At 39.9% G+C, this 20,635-nt stretch overlaps 1 protein-coding gene across 3 annotated transcripts in view; it reads right to left on the bottom strand.

Moving 5' to 3' along the window:
- The window catches only part of LOC143186326 (dipeptidase 1), a 143,863-nt gene extending 130,014 nt beyond the window's left edge, over positions 1–13,849 (bottom strand). For 2 of the 3 annotated variants that reach the window (XM_076389917.1, XM_076389926.1), the window contains exon 1: positions 13,364–13,848. In XM_076389917.1, coding sequence (XP_076246032.1) covers positions 13,364–13,369 — 6 coding nt within the window. In that variant the 5' untranslated portion in view covers positions 13,370–13,848. Of the gene's footprint in view, positions 1–13,363 lie in introns of all 3 variants that reach the window. The other variant, XM_076389936.1, reaches the window with a different exon arrangement.
- Positions 13,850–20,635: the final 6,786 nt, after the last annotated feature.

Raw genomic sequence — 20,635 nt, 5'->3', positions numbered from 1 at the left:
GGTCACTTAATCAGAGGATGTACTAACGATTAGTAATTACGTCTCGTAGCAATTAAAAGAGATTATTCCTGTTACAACATAGCATTTTAGGGATTGAATGGATTAGATAATTTCAATTTTAAATAATTCTTTATCTAAATAATGCACATCTGCTATCGACTAGAGGTATAAGTAGAATTACACTGTTTTGGTCAGCCGTGTCTCAGGTATTCAACGAAACCTAAATTCTACAAATTTTTCGGCCTTTTCATGTCCAGAGACATCAAAACCTCTTCCATTTTCACTCCTCATCCACAACAACACAGAAATTACTGAGTCTCTATTGAAGATACATCACAAGTTGTAGTCGTAACGCATATAATAATGCTTCAAGTGAACAGTTATTATAGGAAATTCCTTTGTGTACAATCATGCTAGTCTACGCCGATAAATTACATCTTCGTTTATTATGCGGCTCCCTGTTTAAACGGATATCGCGTGGATGTTCTTTGGCCAGCCTGTATGCATATGTATTTAAATGAGGCTTAGCTGTTTCAGAGTTACATAATAAACAGAGATAATGCAGTTACCCAGCCAGCATAATGCTGTTCGAGGAACATCATATAGACGTACTGGACGTTTAGACAGACAATAGGGCATCTAGTGGACATTCTGTAAACGTTTGGGACACTTAGGCGAACAATGGAATGCCTGGGTCGCTTCCTGAGGACCTTTGTGAATCTACAGAGCCAGCCAGGGTCTACCATGAAGAATTTGCCCCGAAGCAAATAGTTCTCGATCGGAGGGGAGAAACCGAACTGTTCGCGATCTTAGAATCGTATTTGCGTTTGAGTTCGGGCTTGATTCGTCCGAGTTATTTGATCTTTAACGATCGTCTCTTTTTGTAGACAGACCATTCATGAATTTTATGAATTTTCATGTATTCATAAGCTGCTTGGCAGCTGAGAAACTTAAAAAACGTGAATCTTATAAAAGGGATAGTGAAAATTGAAAAATCTTTTAATTCGTGGAATTACATATTTAAATATTTGAAACTTTTTAAATTAAAAATCTAAAATCATAAAGCTTTGATATTTAAATATTTGACGAACTAAGTATTTCAGCATTTGTATGTTAAAAATTGGAACAGATATTTCGCGTATCTAGTATTTGAATATTTGAAGATTTAAATATTAGAGTTTTAGAGTCACCCACGCTGAGAGAATAAAGAAAGTGACAATGCTATCATGCATAAGAATATATAAAAATGAAGAGGTACACAATGTTCGAAGGAAAACACGACATCCTGTCAATTTCACAAGCACCATATCTGTATGGATACAAATTTATTAACATTTTCATGGCTTCATTTCCTGTATTTGATTTATCGCATAAAATTACCATAAATTTTGACGTTTCGGAACGGTTTCGGAACAAGTAAAATTTGCCATCGTCGGGGGTGTGATACTGCTAACAGATGAATGAGAATCGTCAAAGCGTTCATAATACAAAGGAACTCCGTATACGTTTGGACCCATTCGAAAATTTATAAGGAGGAAGAAATTTCTCCACGGAGGACGAATGTTCTCCAGCCACGTCAAGGATTTATTACAGCATGTGCCAACCGTGTTGCCCAGAAGCTTGGTAAATATTTCCGTGCATTCACTTTTCCCGCCAGGAAGGGAAACTGGCAAGATCGATTTATCGAACGGTTCAGATGTTGAATGCTCGTGGAACGTCTCTTTGGAACAAACCAGACTATATTGTCGTTAGAAAAATTTAATTTGTTAATTTTCAGGCACCGAAAAATATTCAAATATTCAAATATTCAAATATTCAAGTATTCAAGTATTCAAATATTCAAATATTCAAATATTCAAATATTCAAATATTCTAATATTCAAATATTCAAATATTCAAATATTCAAGTATTCAAGTATTCAAGTATTCAAGTATTCAAGTATTCAAGTATTCAAGTATTCAAGTATTCAAGTATTCAAATATTCAAATATTCAAATATTCAAATATTCAAATATTCAAATATTCAAATATTCAAATATTCAAATATTCAAATATTCAAATATTCAAATATTCAAATATTCAAATATTCAAATATTCAAGTATTCAAATATTCAAATATTCAAATACTCAAATATCCAAGTATTCAAATACTCAACCATAAATTTATTAATATATTATTTACTCTGATAAGAAAATACGTCGTCTTGTCGCACACTTCTAAGTGTAATTAGCCTCGAGATCCGATACAATTCTCCAGACGACCATTACGTCTCGTTCGGCTAATAGATTATAATGGATGGTGTCGCAGCATTAGGAACATAATGCGTCAATCTATTTTTGGCGAGTGATTAATTGATATCTCAACAAACGACTCGCTGGCGCGCTATAATCCATCCACGACAGATAATCAATCTCAAGCAAGCAGAAGCACCAGAGTACGTCGTTTGAACGCAAAAATTCCGAACTAAAAATACACTCGAGCTCCTAAACATTAATCGAGCATTCACTCTCTTCCCCAAAACAAGAACATAACTCTCAATAAACACCCCTCGGTCCTCAACATCAAACCGTTGCTTACCCCACCGTCTCCATTCAATCCGTTCGCAATGGGATTAAATCACAGATAACGAGGGGTTTGTTTTAACCGAAACAGACCGACCGAGGGTGCAAAGCGACGACAGTGAAAATTGAATTTTCAGGAACGAGGGCGACCGATGGATCGCTGGATTTCCCTCGCGAAATCCCAGAGACTCGACATTACAAGTGTAATGGATTTCCATAAGAGGCGACGACCAGGGGCAGAGGCTCCGCGACGAAAATCTTTTTCGAGCCATTTCGCGGCCCGCTGCAGCTACGCGTCGCGATTCATGAATAAATAAGAAACAACTTCCGAAACAAGTTGACTGAAGGGTACGAGGAGCCCTGCGACCCGAGCGCGTCGCCGAGCGCAACAAGGATTCGAGAAACTCACCGACTCTGGTCGCCAAGCAGCTTCTCGCGAACCCTCTTTATTCTTCGACCTCCTTTCACCTCCGATGTCGCAACTTCCTCCGCCCCCCGACTCGTCCCCCCACCCCTTAGGCTGATCTTATGATTCCCTGAGAGAGTGTCTTCGAAATTTTCATACATTATGCAAACACCGCATTCTACTCGCGCCCCAACTTTTTTCTTCGCTTTTATTTATCCCATTGCTCCTCCGACTTCTACCATTTTCTTCTGCCATCCCCCACCACGGTCACACACCCCCTGTCCAATTTCCTTTTTCCACGGCTGTGCCGTATTTCTACCTGTTCTTTCCACGCGAACGCGCGGCTTTCTCACTAACGAATTCATCGCGATTCGGCAGAGAACGGACTCGATCGACTCGAATAGTGGGTGTATACGTCGCCACAACGAGACACCTGCGGCAAAATGGCTGGGATTTAGAGAGATATGATTTTGTTTGTTAATAGATGTTGGGTAGGGTTATTGATGGCGATGGGGGTTAGGAGGGTGAAAGGGAAATTCGATTATTTTCTCACGATTTTGTATGACCATTTTTACCCTTTGGACAGTCCATACGGGGTGATCAGGTTATCTGGAAACCTTCTGAATGTTGGTAGCATTTATTGTAATTGTTGTTAGCATTGTAAGTGCTGTCAACTCTTATTAAAGGGTTTCCAGATAACCTGATCACCCTCTATATTACTGTGTATAAGTATTCGAAGACTTTCACATTGTTATAATATATAAAATACACCAAGGAAACTTCTATGATATACTTTTGGCTACAAACCTTATCTCAGACGATTCTATAAGGTCTACAATCACTGATGAGTATAAGTTAGTGTAAATAAAAAAAGTGTAGATATTTAATGAATATTCAGTCTTATGAAAGTGTCCAAATACTTATGCAAGGTAGGGTTTATTCACATTTAAGTAATAAGTAATAAATGATAGTTTTTCTCAAATCCCCAGTTGTGTATTTGTTATTTCAATTTTTCACCAACAAGACCACCATCTTTTTTCTCATTACTCTCTGTTATGTTTCACTGAGATCCGCATCGCGAGTCGCGTCCCCAAACTTTGCAATCGAGTTTCCCAACAGTTAAATTAAAAATTCCGAGTGGATATAATATTTTCTCGTTATTCTCTGCCGGTATCTCGTTTAGTAGATATTAGTTTCTACTTTGCGTCTGTCAGAGCTATTTCCACTGGTTAAGGAACTGCGAGCTAGTGCATATGTATTTCTCTTATTTGTTTCAAATAGTAAAAAAGAAAATGTCGACACCATATTGCGAATTATTTTGTTCTCTGTTTTCCTTCGAATTCGTAATTTGAAGTTGAAATGATGACTATATATGATGAGTCTGAAATTTTCTTATATTCACAAATGGATACGTACTTATATGTGGCAACTAAAATCTGATTACATGTTGACAGTATTTGTAAAAAGATAGTACCTTTTTTTATTTCTTGTGAAATGTGTCTTGAGCATATGAGAAGCGAGAAGGTTAAATTCGAGGAACCTCAGTTACAAGAAAACAGGCGCGTTACTTTTATCTGCTATATAAAATTTCTTTCAAATCGTTGCAGGGTAATCCACCGATATACCTTCTTAGAAATAACAATTTTACGAGTTTCATCTCACAGTATCGACTTTCAAAAGCTACTAACACTCCCGAAGCTATTCATAAAAATTCACATTTTTATCTGCCTTACTTTCAGTCCAACTTTGTAAACTATTTCATAGTTTCCTAGTAAAAAAGAAACTGTGCTAAGTATACAACTTTCTAAGACTGCATTAAATGAGACGAAGTATAATCCAAGAAACATGTACGACCTCTATACATTAAAAATTGGCAGTGCTAAAAAATTAAGTCACGAAGCAAAAAAATCAGCAACGAAGGAGACAAACGAGGGTCCCTTGATTAAGTTAAAATTTAGATACGATAATTCAAGAGGGATCATGTAAATCTCTTCCTCGGAGTCTCCCTGAACTCGTTTCTGTAACGTGTCGCAGATACGGCGAGGACATTCGTGCGCCGCGTTCTTCTTCATTTCTTTCACGTTTCTCGCGATAACTACCCCAGAAGTTGAGGTCACGTTCAACTTTTCAATCGGATCTGATTGCCATGAATTTAAATGTTACTCGTTCTGTTCGACACGCCAGTTGCAACGCGAATATTCCGAAAAGTTGCCGCGTCTTCGTCGTGGAGCTTTCTCGTCGGTTATAGGATGCTTACCAGCCTTCAAAGACCGTGCCCGCTTCTCTTATAATCCTCCCTCTCTCACCCTCATCCTACCCTCGTCTTCTCGCCGTTCTCTCCACGTTGCACGATGAAAACTTTTTCATCGATTAGCATGATTACATTAGGCATGCAAATCCAGCCTGGGTGATCGCCTCTGTCTCGGCACGAAGGATAACTCTACTTTCAATAATTCGATATGTCTATTCAGGAACATCCGTGTCACCCCGTACCTTCGTGGAATTTTAGTACAGAGCAGCTTCTGCAGGATATTGGGAGTATATTAACCTGGTCGTGGCGCACTGTAATCTTCTCTGCTTATTAAATTGTGCTGCGAGAGCGGTGTAAGTGTCTCTAGATTGTGTTTCACGAGCTTGTTCGAAGAAGCTTTTTAATTTTAGATATTAATTTTGAGAAGATTCTGTATATTTAGTCAAAGAATACAATCTGGTTGAGTGAGTAAAATTATCTTGATTAGAATTGCTACGTTTCGGGGATTACTGTAGATTTAAAGCTGCGGAGTGGGACGTGCAGAGGTGGAGAGATGCAACCAGTAGAACAAACAGAATATGATCAGACAAGTAGCGTATTCGTAAGTCCATGGTAAACAGGCTAGAATATTTCACGAATAAATTGAAGTGAACTTCATTTCTGTTATTTAACCACACTAGTATTGGACCAGCAATTCAACTATCGAATTCCTAAATCGGTTACAAAGAAATTCTGAGCGCCCATTTCAAAGTGTCTGAATTTATAAAATATCAAAAGTCCTATATGAACTACAAAAACCTGACGATATAATTATTCTTCTCTTAAATACCATATATTTATTAGTCATACTCTATTATACAATATTTTCACTCTATATGCAATCTCCAAAGTAGAACCAGGAAAGCATAAACTAAATATCTATAATTATAAACTACTCTACAACTCTAACCACTTCAGAACCCACTGAAATGCTTTACCTCTAATCCCTAAGTCATTGGAGCAGCATCCCATTTACATTGCCTTGAACACTACTTCGTTATCGATCGCGACTGAACTTTCTATTTGGTCAGGTCAGTACCAACGCCTCACAGCTGCGTTAAACCCAAAGGTTACTAAATATTTGCGCACGAACGATAATCTTCCTGCGCAGGTACTTACTATTAGCCAGCGTTTATTAGCAGACAAACGTTTCCTAACATTAACAGCCAGCGAACGACCATTAATGCGAATTCGATGTCACGCATCGCGTGGTCATATTCCCGACAGGGAAACAGCGAGCGTTGTTATTTCCGATAATCGGATCATTTTTATTCGCCCGAGGATTTTCGATAGAGGGTGTGATTCCTCGACGCATCGAACCGATTTATTTTTCTCTTGATCGTGCAGCGCACGCGTCTCTCTGTTGTTTGCCATGGAACAGACAGGCGTGAACGCAACGATGTATAATTTCCGACGACCCAGTTAACTGAAAATGTAAGAGGATTATGAAAACGTGGGATGCGCGCCAATTTCGACCATTACTTCGCAGGCAGCTGTACCATGGTCTGCCTCGCTCGGGAACGTATCAGTGTATCTTTATATTATACATGTTGCTGCTACAAGCACGCTTCATCTGGTGAACCGTGTAATTAATATTGTCAGCACTCCTCATTTGAGATTGCAAATTAAATAGAAATATTAAACAGCTTGTAATTATTTCAGATATCAGAAGTTCATTCGGTAATAACTCAAGTGGTATCGGTTGACGAGTGAGGCCAAAAATTTAGTAACAGAATTTATCTGTGGAAATAATAACGAGAAGTGTTTATTAACGTTTGAAAATTGATTTATGGAGAAACTGAAAGACTTCAATTTTGAGATTCGTTCGCAGTGAAGTAATTTACAGAGAGGGTAGATTAGAGTAGTTTAAAGTCCAATTTTTTCTTAACACTCTAACTCAGTTTCATAGTTTATTTTTCTCTAAATTAATATTACTCGTATTACTGTCTGAATTTAATACCTACAGAGAAGTTTGCGCTTTCTTTAGAGAAACAGTAGAAGATTAAAAAAATTTCATAAGCTCCATAACGTTTACGCTTAAGCTGCACACTCCATACGAAATACCCAGAAATTTTTTATTTTGATAATTACCCTGTGATATCTTGCTTCAGAAAACCCTACTCTCTCCTCTGCGCTACCATTTTAAGTTAAAATCTCACGTCTCGAAATCGAGTCACGAAAATCTCAATTATTCATACCAGGCTGAAATTCCCCAAAAAGGCTCCAAAGTAACATCAATGCACCGTCGCAAGGATTCCCAAGTGCCTTCCATTTGGTCGTTCCTCAAACCTCATTATTCCAGGCTGCTTTAAATAACAATGACCGTCCGAAAAGTTCGAAGACGCGGCCGTTCCAACTCCAGACTATTACAATAAAAATGCAAATACCGTCGTGGGTCTGACATTATTTGTAACGCGTGCATTAACGTTGCAGCAGCCGAACCTACGCTTGGAAATTCAAATATCTCCGCGATTCCCACGTATCATTACTGGCGCTTTTTCTTCGCGCGTCGTTACGCGGTCGCGGCAAACAGGGAACAGGAAAAGAAGCAGCGGCAATGAGAAGAGAGAAAGGGACGAAGGTGGAAAGGTATCCAAACATCATTTTACGAGCAGCTTTTTTCCTGCCATCGATTCACAGACTTTTCGTTATTTCGCAGTTCCCACGTATTCCAAATCGAGCTCGTACGTTTCCTTCGCTCGGGCTGGGGTCTGCGCCTCGACTTCTACGTGATATTTTCTCGCCGCGAGGAGATCTTGTTGCGTGGATATCCGCGCGTGCCAACGAGCCCCGTTTCTCCCCGACCAGGATTTATGGACGCCCGAGAACCGATTTCGAGTGTGTCTGTAACAACGTCGAGCTGGCTCGATCGAACGGAAAGCACGGATACTGATCAACGAGGACACGGATAATTAGAAATGGGCATCATTAATTATCAAGGTGATTGATCGTTGGCGGTGGCTACGGTGGCGAGCGCCAAGGCGAATGGGAAACGGATATCGAGACTCGTCTGCAGAGAGGAAGCTTTGAGAGTGGAATTTTGCGTCCCATTTTTGGGGAGATTCATTCAGATAAATTCATTTCAATTTTTTAAGTCTTGCGAAGAACGCTTATTTTCTGAGAGCAATTTATGCGCTACTCAATTTCCTCTTATGTTATTAATAGAAGGAGATACGTATCGAATGTTAACTATGAGATTTAGATTATGAATAACAGATTTTGAGGAGTGGTATTATTTACAATGAATGTAACATTTGTTGAATGTAAATGATATCAATAATTCAAATTTAAATTGCCTCATATATTTGTAACGTTCTATTTCTGAAGTTATGAATAAATCAAAACCTTATACGCCGCAATTTCCACACTTTCATTCATGAATAAAGAGAAAAAATATTCATTACGTGCAGTGAGTCACGTTATAAATCACCGCGATGAATTTTGATGTTCGATTTAATGAACTATAAATAATTGAACGCCAATCGCTACTTTGTCATAAGGAAATGGGAAGTTCGCACAAAGCTTCAGAAACTGTACGATTTTCTTGGATTCCATTCAAATTCAAAGGTCTTGCACAGCAGAGGCTGTCAAAGGAGAATGGTACAAAGGGAAACGTGGAACACAATTTTCGTTCCATCGAAACGAAATGCACTCGCTTCGAGAATTTCCCTTGCGATAGTTTTACGAACCTCTTTCGTAAACTATTCGAAATCCATAATCCTAATTTAAGTGGAAGGGAAATCAAAGCGTACTAAAACGTTGAGCGAGCCCTCTGGTTAAAAGAGCAAAAGTAACAAAGAAAATAAAAACCATATGTCACTCGTTTTACCACTAACTCTATCCAACTAATAATTTTCTAAATTTGAAAAACACAGTTAGATCTGCACAAAAATGAACCATACCATTTATCGAATCAATATATCCTAATAGTACCTTCACAGCCAGTTTTAATTCCCTTTTCAAACCCAATTAGTGCATATAATCCCCCAACTATGCTCTTTCCAAATCCATAAATTGGCGATTTGAAAAAAAAAAGAAATAAAGAAAAGAAAAAACAAACAAAATTCCTCTCGATTTGCATATATCGTCGCAGTGCCCAAATTTTTGATCAGCAGAATATTTACGCTACCCCGTGGACTAAGATCAAAGGAAGCCCGAGAGGATTGTTTAGCGAGCCAGAGGCTCCCATTTTATCATATTTTCCGAGGTAAACGTATCCAGGATATTTACGGTTTACAGGCAGCCGCGTAAGTTTACGGGCGTGCAAGAAAATTGCTTGAAATGACTTGCAAGAGAGACGATCCGTAACTCGGGTCGTCCACTGAATGAGAAATAACACGGTCGTCATCGTCGAATTTGTCGGCCCGCTCGAGGGCCCGTGGTGTTTCGCCCTCGTTTACAGTTGCCAATTTTTAGCGAACATTTCTTCCTTTATTCCCCGAATTCTGCGACCGAAACGTGTTGAAAATTTTGTGCGCGGAATTTTTACGCGAAAACGTACTGCTTTACGCGCCACAGTTAATTAACCCCCTTTGAATGCCAGCAAAAGTGATGAAGTGTTCGCGAATGGTGTAGCACAACTTTGATTGTTGCGAAAAATGGAATACAGAGTATGTGGAAGCATCGATGTGTAATTGTAAGTGTTAGTAATCATGGGGAGAGTTGATTGAGTGTTTTAATTAATTGCTGTAGAGAATGCATTTGTATTTTCTGAAACAGATCATCTAGATATTGCAATGAAAATCCCTGAAAATTCCAAACATCTAATACCACAAATTTAACCCTCAATTCTTTATCTAATTATCACAATTTTCATGATATTTTGCAATATCAGATAACCCTATTTCACATCTAATTAAACATCACTCTAATTTAAAAAAAAAAAAGGTTAGTTAGTCGTAACGAAAAACCCGTAAAAAACTATACAGATACTAGAGCGCGCTAGTAATCAAAGTCTGAGGAACTTTTATAAGAAAACTGATACCAATCATTTTAACTGCTTTGACAGTCCCAGCGTTGCTAATGCAATTAAGCGAACTAAAGTGCACGATCTCGAAAGTTCCGAGTTCAATTTACAAACCGACCGTCCAGTAGCGTCCGAGTTTAGCCATTTTATCGGACGCTCTCGTCTTTTAGGGTACTTCGTCGCTATCGCGAAGCTGACGCAGTGAAAAACTTTTCGCAAGATTATCGCGGATGACTCGCGAAATTACGAAGACGCCTCTCTTCCGTGTCGCCGCGGTAAACGCGTAAACTGGAACGACTAGGACCGTGATTTCGGATGGTGGTTGTTGGTTCGTGCAACTTTCAGTTCTTGGAATGCTCGCGCGTGAATCGCTGCGACTTAATCGATAATGAGAGGTGATTCACGATAGTTGAACCCGCAGCTGTGTTCGGCGAGGACAATAATCAAGACTCGACGGAAGTCGTAGCTGGTACGTGAAATTAGGAGAAATCTTGTTACCTCGAGCTACGATATGCCATTCGATTGAGTCGTGTATTTTCCTTGGGAAAATACCAATTACGCGCACCTCATTGCCGATTTAATTGCTTCGGGGAGATTTCATTTGCTTGGCATACATGGGTGCGAGAGAGGACTTGATTCTTATCGATTGTCAGTCATTAAACGTTCGTATACCGTTTGTTTCAGTAGTTGAAAGGTGGGGATCACATTATGAAGGGAGGGAATCGAAGAGTTTCTCATTGAGTAAGTAGATTTAGGTAATTACCGATAAGGCAGTTGTGTTTGTTTTTGAATGGCATTGTAATGGAGAACATTGTTATCGCCATTGAGAAAAATATCCTTATGCAGTATGGTTGTAATAAAAATTGATAAGTAGTTTCAGAGTATTAACTGGAGTATGTGACATACCTAACATTTTATTGAATGATTTAATTAGAGACATGTGAAGCAGGTTTTGCAAAAAAATTGGGAAATAATGAACTGATTATTTATGGAACTATAATTCACGTTACTAAGGCATCAATTAACTAGTGATTAAACTATACAAATAAATAGATAAAAGCGAAACAGATGGCAAAGTAGACAAGAAAAGCATCGTATGATTGAGAGACACTTTCGAAGGGTAATTTATGCATACAATCAAGGGAACAATACATTGGATACTATACAATTCCTTCGTGGGAAACAATCACTGCCCTCACCATAAACTCGATGTTCTAGGGGCCAGTTTATGTGGAATGTGCTGTAACATTCAATTGAATGTGTTGTAACACGAGTTATAGAACAAACTTAGTCTTACATACAAACACAGGCTACAAGTAGTATCATACAACTATGTCGTGAACATGTTGCTAGTGTACCCTTGCTGACTATTGAATGTTTAAATACACCCTTGCTGCAAATGTCTTGCATTTCTGCGTAGTTCTGACTGCATGCAATGCTATTTTTGAGGATAGCAATTCCTCATTTACAAATTTATATAAAAGCATAGAGTAGGATCAATTTTATACAAATATTTTATTGAAAGCATTAACTATACTATATGCAAGGTATATTCATTTATCGAATATATGTGGACATGAGAAGAAAATTGGTGATACAAAAATAAAGTAATTTCGAAACAGAATCAAATAGGACAAATATTTAAAGACAGTGCTGCCATTATCTCTTTGCTACTAATTTGCTTCTGTAATTATATACACGTGTTTTGAAATACCTTGCATAATTCAATCTAAATATTTTCCCTTGTAAAAGTGTCCCCAAGGCTCAACGTTAATATGCAATGAATCCTTGGCCAGACACAAGTATATGCGGTGCCCGACTGGCCAAGGATTCCAGATTATGACGCTGTGCGGTGTACTAATTTCCGAGGTCCTGGCACCTACATGTACCTCGCATGCTTAACAAGATTCCACGGGCTCTCGCGGAGTCAAAGTTCTTTGAAGGAAAAACGGGAAGGGAATTCTGGAACGCACATGGTACCAACACAGCCTTTCGCAAGGATTTTGCCATCTGTTCCTGTCATACGGTTAAAAAGCAATTATCGATTTCTCATAACAGGAAATGGGTTACACAGAAAGCACTGAAAATAATACGACAGCCTTGGATCCTATTCAAATCCTATCTGAAATGAGCTTCCAAGGAACATTAGAACGAAGAAAACAAATATATTAAGGATATTAATATCCAGAACTCGATCTTAATATTTCATAAAGAGTAAGTAATTCTAGAAATTTCAATTTAAATTTATGATTTTTCAGGATAGTGCAAAAAATGTAAGTAAGCTGAAGTTATTGCCAAACCAGTGAACATACTGCAAGTCATTCAAATTGTGTATGTATGTGTATATGGGTGTGAGTATTCAAGAATTCTAAGCTATCACTTAGCATAATAATAAACTACTATATTGCAAACCACTCGCCTTTACTGCTGGTTTGATGTAATCAGTCTTCAGTCTAGTACTATCAGAAGTGTAAAATCCTGCACAACCATCACAATAATTCGATTTACGATAGCCCATAAAACAAGACACAGCACAAACATCCTAAAAGTATTGAAAGCACTCCCTCCGACCTAGCAATATCCAGAACCGTCAAAAAGTGCCTCTGCACTGTAGATAGAAATCACCTTTCATGACCTCTGCGCACCAAATCCTCACTACAATTGTGCAAACAGATAAACCCAGTCCAAAATCGCAGGGGATCAATCAAAGTCCTCCTAACATCAAACCCTCCTCCATCCCCCCCAAAAATACGTGAACGATCGTCGAGCTAATACGCGCCGCCACAGGCGCAACGCAAAAACGTGTCCCTTAGCGAGGGAGTTTAATCCCGACAGCGGTCACGTGAAAATAATTACATCCAAACGCTACGTGGCTCGTTCGGCGAGCAATAAATCAGCGCACGCAACGGGTGGGCTTAAACGGTAACACCGTGCAAACGCGGCAATACAGAAAATTCCGACTGACATTTCATCGACCTCTACGAGGTCAGCATCGACACCGTCCAGGCATTCACAATCCACTTAAAAACCAGTGTTTTACCATAAATCGTCCCTATACATTGTCTGAAAACTTCCGTCGCGATAAAAAAGCATGAAATCATCGAAGTAAAAAAAGAATATAACCACAGAAATCACTCACCCTCATGGTCGAAGCCTCACATGGTTCCCCCGTAACCGAAAAACACCTTGAACCCGCGGTGGATCACGGACCTCGTCACCCATTCGCCATGCCGAAACGATTCATCACCTCGCAGGGTCTGCTGCAGCGTTCACTTCCTGTGTACTGGTCTCCCTTTAGCACTGCTTCCAGATTCGTTTCACTTTCACAGAACAGCTCGCACAAAGAACTTTTTTCCTGGAATCGTTAAACAATGGACGTCACTGGGGTAGGTTCGATGATAATAAAAAAAAAAAAAATGTAGGGGAACTGGCTCGGTGATTTATGTTTCGAGTGGATCACGGTGCAGCCGCGAGGATACAACTGTTAGATCGAAGCGTGGTCGCGGTAGCTCAAGGTCGAGAGGGACGAGCCGGAAGAGACGCGAGGTCGTGGCCCGGCAGCCGGCGACTGGCTGCTGCTCTAAAGCTCCCAAGCTCGAACCAGTCGGCCTGCCTAGGCGCAAGCTCCCTACTCGGCCTCGAAAACCCTCTCCCTCCCCACCCTATACGGACCACCCTCACGGTGCCCGTGAATTTCTTCGGCGTGTCACTGCGAAAAATGCTCCGCGCCCTGTACGCGCGCTACCAGCTCGCTCCACTCGGTCGCGATAACAATGTGTTTTTGTTGCCCTCAGACCGTTCCAGGGATCCTTTGCTGTTTATGCCCCCTCCAAGGGCGGTTTAATGTTTACGAGTGGGGGGAATTGAAGCTGCTCCTTGAGCACATGTTGACTGCGTATTAACACTTTCAGTGAAGTGTTACTTACAGAGTTTCGTTTGGATGAGAGAACGTTTTGGTTTCGGGGATTATGAATGATGGTCATTTTTGAGACTACTGAGGGAGTTCGTGAGGGTTAGTAAGGGGTTTTAGGTGGTTAGAGAAATTAGTTAGGAGTGGTTGGAGTTTCAATTGTTTGCCTGTTTGAAGAATTGTTTATGTTACAGTTGAAGATGTGAAAAGTATGAAATGGTCTGTGTACTTTGGAAGGGTGGAAATACTTCACTTTCATGATTTTAATTGTTTCGATATCGTAATGAGACTACACTCTTTAGATGAATATTAATTGATAAGTGTATTAAGTGTTATTCCATTATGTAAAATATATTTTTCCTGAGATACTTTACTGTTAAAGAGTTATTTGGGATTTCTAACAACTCATAACATGTTTAATATATAAATAAATTGATGGGTCGGTTAACAGACACGAGAGTTAAATATATTTGTTGTAATATGTAATATTGTGTGTACTCACGTTAGTTTCAATAACTGAATCGACAGCACATTAAATACGTAACTCGTATTTATGAAAATCCCTCTGAAGATCCTCTTAACGCAAGTAGGAAGAAACAAAACGACCTTCCGTTTTCTAACTTTCTGTTTGTACCTGGAGAATAAAAGTATTATGCAGCACATTATTAAATATTATAAACAGTTTCTTGTTTAAAAACTTAATTTACTTTTTATAACCTAAACGCGTTGAACACCCAAAAATTCAAGTATAAAAATACTGCAGCAGAAGAGTTTAATACCTGATTCGAATTAAAATCCACGATCCGCGCGCCAAAAAAAATAACCTCAATCTCAATTTGAACCTACCCGCGACAGCACGCTAAAATTACAATCACACGTGTGCTAAAAACAATCGGGCAAATTAATAAACCAAGGTTACAAAATGTGCTATTTTGTAAGACTACTCAAAACAGTGTTTCCCAGATATTAATTCCTCTCTACTCGATGTTCTGTATACAGTTTAAATTCCAAATACAGCATCACCGAGGCTAATGGTAACTGCAAACAGCGTTCTAAATAGTAATGCGTATGATTACCGAGACGTGCATAGATGGCGTCTATACATGTGGTGTACCGAGCGATATGAGTTTTATTCGAACGTATTTCAATGCAGTACCGACTGAGACAGTTTATGACAATCTATGAACAACTGACCCTGCGGGCTGTTCATCTGGACGATGAAATCTTTGCCAAACATGCTACTATACATTATCTTCGAAATCGGAGTCTATAGACATGTTCGAAACTGGAACTTTATTCTCTACGCGGAGCTCAATCTATTGTAATACAAGGAACGAATGTCATTTTCAAAGAAGGCGTATGAATACATAAAGAACAAGACAACGAAAAAGAATGAGGGAGGGGGAAGAGTATTCTAAACCCTTTGAATTATATTACGCTCTATTTCATGTTATCTGACTATTTCTCTCGCGCTTATTTGCTATTTTCCTATTTAATTTTTGTTTGTGATGCTCGTTATTGTGAAATATAAAAAAATATTGATATATACCTTTGCGATAGATGAAACAGTCTCGCCACTCGTGTGTGCACCTTGGAGAGAAACTTTGGTAGAAGTAGAATACTGCCCAGCATATTTGACTCTCCCATATCAGTGACGACTAGAAACAACCAAGAAGAACATATTATATCAGTTTTTAATGATAGATATTATTTATTAGGATTAACAACTTACTTAGAATCGGAGCGACCTGACCGCGCGTCTTCTCGTGGCGCGTATTCTTTCAGTGACGCTACGTGAGTCAAGTGAGGTTAAGCATCACATCAGTCAAATCATGTATTACAGGTCAAATTAAATAAAAGTGCACTTCCGGCGCTACTTTTGAATTTGAATACTCCAGCTACGATTTCTTCACGTATTTAATCTGTAATTCTCGATTTTTTATTGAAACTGAACAGTATGTATTACAAATTATATAACATAGTTGAGAGAGTAAGTATATGTTATTATATGAGGTATATAAAGTAATTCAGTGCCTTTAGATTTATTTATTTCTAGTAATTATGTATATTTTTTTAAATATCCCTTCTCTCATGATAGTTTTATTTATAGTTATTATAAGGTTTTATAAATAAAATTCGAATTTCTTTGAAAAAGGCACAGAAAGAATATTTTATGCGTAGCAACAAGTGTTACTCCTCCATTTCGAAAATAAAAAAATAGTCATTACTATATACTGTAATTAAATTTCATATACATACCTGTACACGAAATCCCAGCTTAAGCAGCTTGAAAAATAAACACGAGTCTCAGGATCCGATAATTGTTTCAATATCTCACTCAAGGTAAAAGTTTTTAATGCACACTCCACTAGGACGTCACACCTGTCACGTGTTTATTATTATTCTTTCCATGATACGCTTTCGCTTGGAACTCTCATTATGCTCTACGTTAGTCAGCTGTATACACAGGGGACGTCTCTCCAGCCGGATCTCGTGTAATTAGAAGGGACGCTTGGTTTCACTTATGCACCATGACAGGCTTTAAACGAGTCTTCTCCAGACGCTACCCGACCCCTTCAAATTAAAAATCAATCTCCCTTAGCGTCAAACGCGAAAACATAAACACCTCTTATCCTTCTCTCAACCGAATAATCGACTGTCTCAAGGCGAGTAAGTCGCCATTCCATCCTTTTTAACTTCAGTTCAACGCCTTTCACTGTTCCCCACGGTTCATGAAATTTTACGCGAACACGTGACTCCGTTCGCTCCGCGTTAATCCTCTGTCGCGAAATTCGACGCCTGCCACGAATTATTATTATTACATAATTCCAGGATCCGGTTGCTCGTACGTCTCCCAACCGAGGTACGCTCGAGTGGCATTTATGACAAGCGTAAAAAGCTTTATGACCGCTTCCCAGGGACGAAGGAGATAAGCTGGACAGACTTTATGCCTCAATCCTGGGGGGGTGCAACTAATTTCCATTAATTATTCTCGCCACCCCCGTGAACTTTTCACAATGGTCTCGTGAACGGAAGCTCGGCAAGGACCAGCGGCGACGAGCTTGCGGCTGGTCAAGAACAATTGCGGGTCGACAATCGGCCGCAAACAGCTTTAATAGCGCGCAAGGACGTCGCTACGGCCAATTTGCTCACTTTGATTAATTTCGTTTTAGTTACAGGTCCCTCGTCGCGGTCCCAGCCCCCAGAGATTCCAAAGCCAAGGGACACGTCGACAATCAACTACTGTGTATAACGGTGAATTTTGCTTGCTTGTCCTCTCTTCATGACTAATTCCACGAGGCTTGCTTTGCTAGACGCGAACCTCATTAGGGTTGGATCATTTGGCGTTTGACAGTAAAGTGCAAGGTTTCCTGCCCGCTTAATGTTATTCGACGTGCCGCTAGAATTCGGTCTTTGAATTTCACGGTTGCCCTAGAACTAACTTTAATATTGTGCTTCGCGATTACTAAGGGATTTATTTATGTTAAGCTGAAGTTGAGGAGTTGGAGTTATTGACTTTGGTGTCCCCTGATTTTCTGATGACGCATGTGCCGTGGTGGTTGGTGAGTGAAATTATTTAGTATGGTCTTTTGAGTTCAACTTGATGTGTGAGGTATTTTTGAGAGGTTGCATGGTTGCATGGGAACATGGATACAATCGATAACCACGTAACAGGATGAAACGAACTCGCAACAAGCGGTCTCCGCTTTTTCGAAATTCCTTTTCATGTTCCTCGTTCAGTTGGAAATCCGTTCGTCTGTTCCAGGCTTTTCCCTCTCTTTCTGTCCCTCTCCTCTGCAGTTTCTCGAAAAGTGCACGCACAGATCGATACTGCGTTTAATCACCGAAGCATTAACGCGAATGATTTGATTGTGCCGCTGCAACGTCTACCTTTTTTTAATCACTTCCGCGTCTCAGTTGTCTACGCGGAAGCGCACAATCAAATTGACGAAATTCATTTCGTTAGTTTCGTCCTGTTCTAGAAATACAATTGCAATTAGTTTCTGCAATTGGACGACGCCAAGCGGCACTTATAAAGTCTCCAGAGTCCTCTCGACGTTACGTCTCTTTCAATCTTCGTCATTCGCGTGAACGGAAGCGTGGCAGGTTCAAATAAGTAGGCAGAGTCCTTGAGAAATCGGTCTAATGGAATCGTATTAATTACGTTAATTGAACCTCGATTTTACGGTTAATTAACAGGTTGCGATCAATCATCGAGGCGGACTTTAAGAAATCTGACGGAGGATTATAAGCTCGTTGGTGCTCTCTCCGCTGCCAGTACTGATTAATCTACGGGTTTGGAAGGGTTCCAGCGCTTCCGCGAAATAACTGCTAACGATCCCTTCAATCATTATATAAGGTATCGTACAGAAGCGTGTGATGGTCAGATATATTTATGTGGGCGTTCTGAGTGTTCCATATAAGCTCTTCTAGCTATTATCAATTTGAAATCTGAACAATTTCAAAATTAAAATTCTACAAGTCAGAGCTTTATCTTCTCAATTCTTCATCTCTGAATCTCTTTTCAGTAAAAATTTGACTGTTTAATCTCAAGCAATTTTTCCAAAAAGATCGAAAAAGAGAAAGAAGTTTCAATAGCTACTGAGATGAAAAAATAGCATTGACATCTTGGAGGTATAGGTTGCCTAAAGTCTGTCTTAAATATCAGCAGAATAAAACACAATCATCCCTGTTATTTCTATAAGAAAGCATTTGTAAATATCGCTACAGAACCCATTACATCCTCAGTAAATTATTACCTCACCCCCCTTTCACAATACCATCCCCATCACCAAAAACCTTCAGCAAGGTTCCTTCTCCTCACGGAGACCATTCACCTATCCTCTCTTCCAGACTCTCGAGCATACGACAATCTCTCATTGTTTATTGCACCGCAGACGTCCTCTAATAATACCCCACAAAGGAAAACATTCGGTCTGGTTTGCTCGACCCAAATCCTCGGTTGTTGACGGGACGGCCAATAATAGCGTAATGCTAGCCGGAATGAAGCAGGGTATCGCCGTCAAAGAAAATCCCTCGACGGCGACTTTGATTTTGGACGACGCTTCCTGAAGCCCGCGCAAATACGGCCAGGCTGTAAAGCAAAGAGGAGGGCTCTTCATCACGAGAGGCTGCCCATATCAAAATTCTCTGGCGATAAATGGACGCGCTATACACAGGGAGACGTCCAATTCCGTTTCCTTTGTATTTCAGTGGGGCGAGTTTCGCAAACTCCATTTTCGCCTGGCTTCGCCTTGCGTTCTGCCAGGTTAGCCGTCTAATCCTCGCGGATGAAGACCTCGTAAATATGATCGAGGATCTTCGCCGATGGCGGGGGGACGTTGATCCTTCCCTCATCGCTGGCTCGTTCGTCCGAGACAAAAGAGAGGGGCAGAGGGGAGTTCGAGGGAAAGGTCAGTGACGCGTTTTTCCATTGCCTCCTGACGAATGAAGCGTAATCGGGGAACGTCTGGGCAGGCAACAGGCCTCCGTTTAAATTTCCCTCTAATGACAAATGGCCGCGTCGCGTCGTCCGCGGAAACTCGATTCAGTTTCTATCGTCTCCGGAGACGATAGTTTCCTAAACTCCATTTTCCTTCTATCCGCCGTCTTGGCAGATCGGCGAAGACGATGATCGAGGATCGGGGAATATTCGCGAGTAACCGTTTATCCATCCATCCGCGGGCCAACGAGGGAAAGTCAGTCGTCTGCTCTTCCTCTGTTTCTGTCACCGTGAAAAATGGAGCTGACTACGCTCGGAACGACGCCGTGCCAGATGAGCTGGGGATATGCAAAGGTTTCTGGGACGTCGTTGCTTTTGAATTATCTTGCGACGAGTTTGGTTACATATGGAAGTGGTTTGCTTCGTCTTTTGTTTCTGTTGGGAGTCTTGTGGCTGTGATATTAACATTAAATCTTGATCTATGCCCTTAACACCTTTCAGTTTCAAATATTACATTCTGTGTATTGTGAGTTCAAGGATAAAAAGTGTGTCTCTGAATATTAAAGTAAATGTCCCTGTAGCTGACCATGGCCCAGTACTTGGACACTGACGTTGGTTTTATTTAATTTTGAGCTTGAATTCTTGTGTACCTAATAAAAAACAATATCTACAGAAGAAAAAAGTATGATAAAGTAGAATATTCAGGTACTGGAACGCAATTCTAGTATCGGGACATACATTTTCAAGCATCCAGGTATTATAATATTTACAAATGATGGAAGAAATTGCTTCTCACATAAGTAATATCTAACTCTGTTAAAATAGAACATCCATTAGATTGAATAAAACTGACTGATAATATAAATCCAAGACAAAACTCGATAAATGACTACCACCTTGCAAAGCTCGGCGAGCAAACGTTATTATTCCCTTGTCCATAAAGGAATTTTTAAGTTACGCGGTGAAACGAATTACTCCACTTTACCATAATTGGTTCCGACCCCATTTTTCCATCCCCCGAGACCCACCATATTTCAAATCGTGCTACATCAACCATG

This window comes from Calliopsis andreniformis, chromosome 2, assembly GCF_051401765.1.
Source record: "Calliopsis andreniformis isolate RMS-2024a chromosome 2, iyCalAndr_principal, whole genome shotgun sequence".
Classification (NCBI taxonomy): Eukaryota; Metazoa; Arthropoda; class Insecta; order Hymenoptera; family Andrenidae; genus Calliopsis; species Calliopsis andreniformis.
The sequence above is the reverse complement of the archived record's forward strand: the minus strand, read 5'-3'. Positions and strand labels throughout refer to the sequence as shown.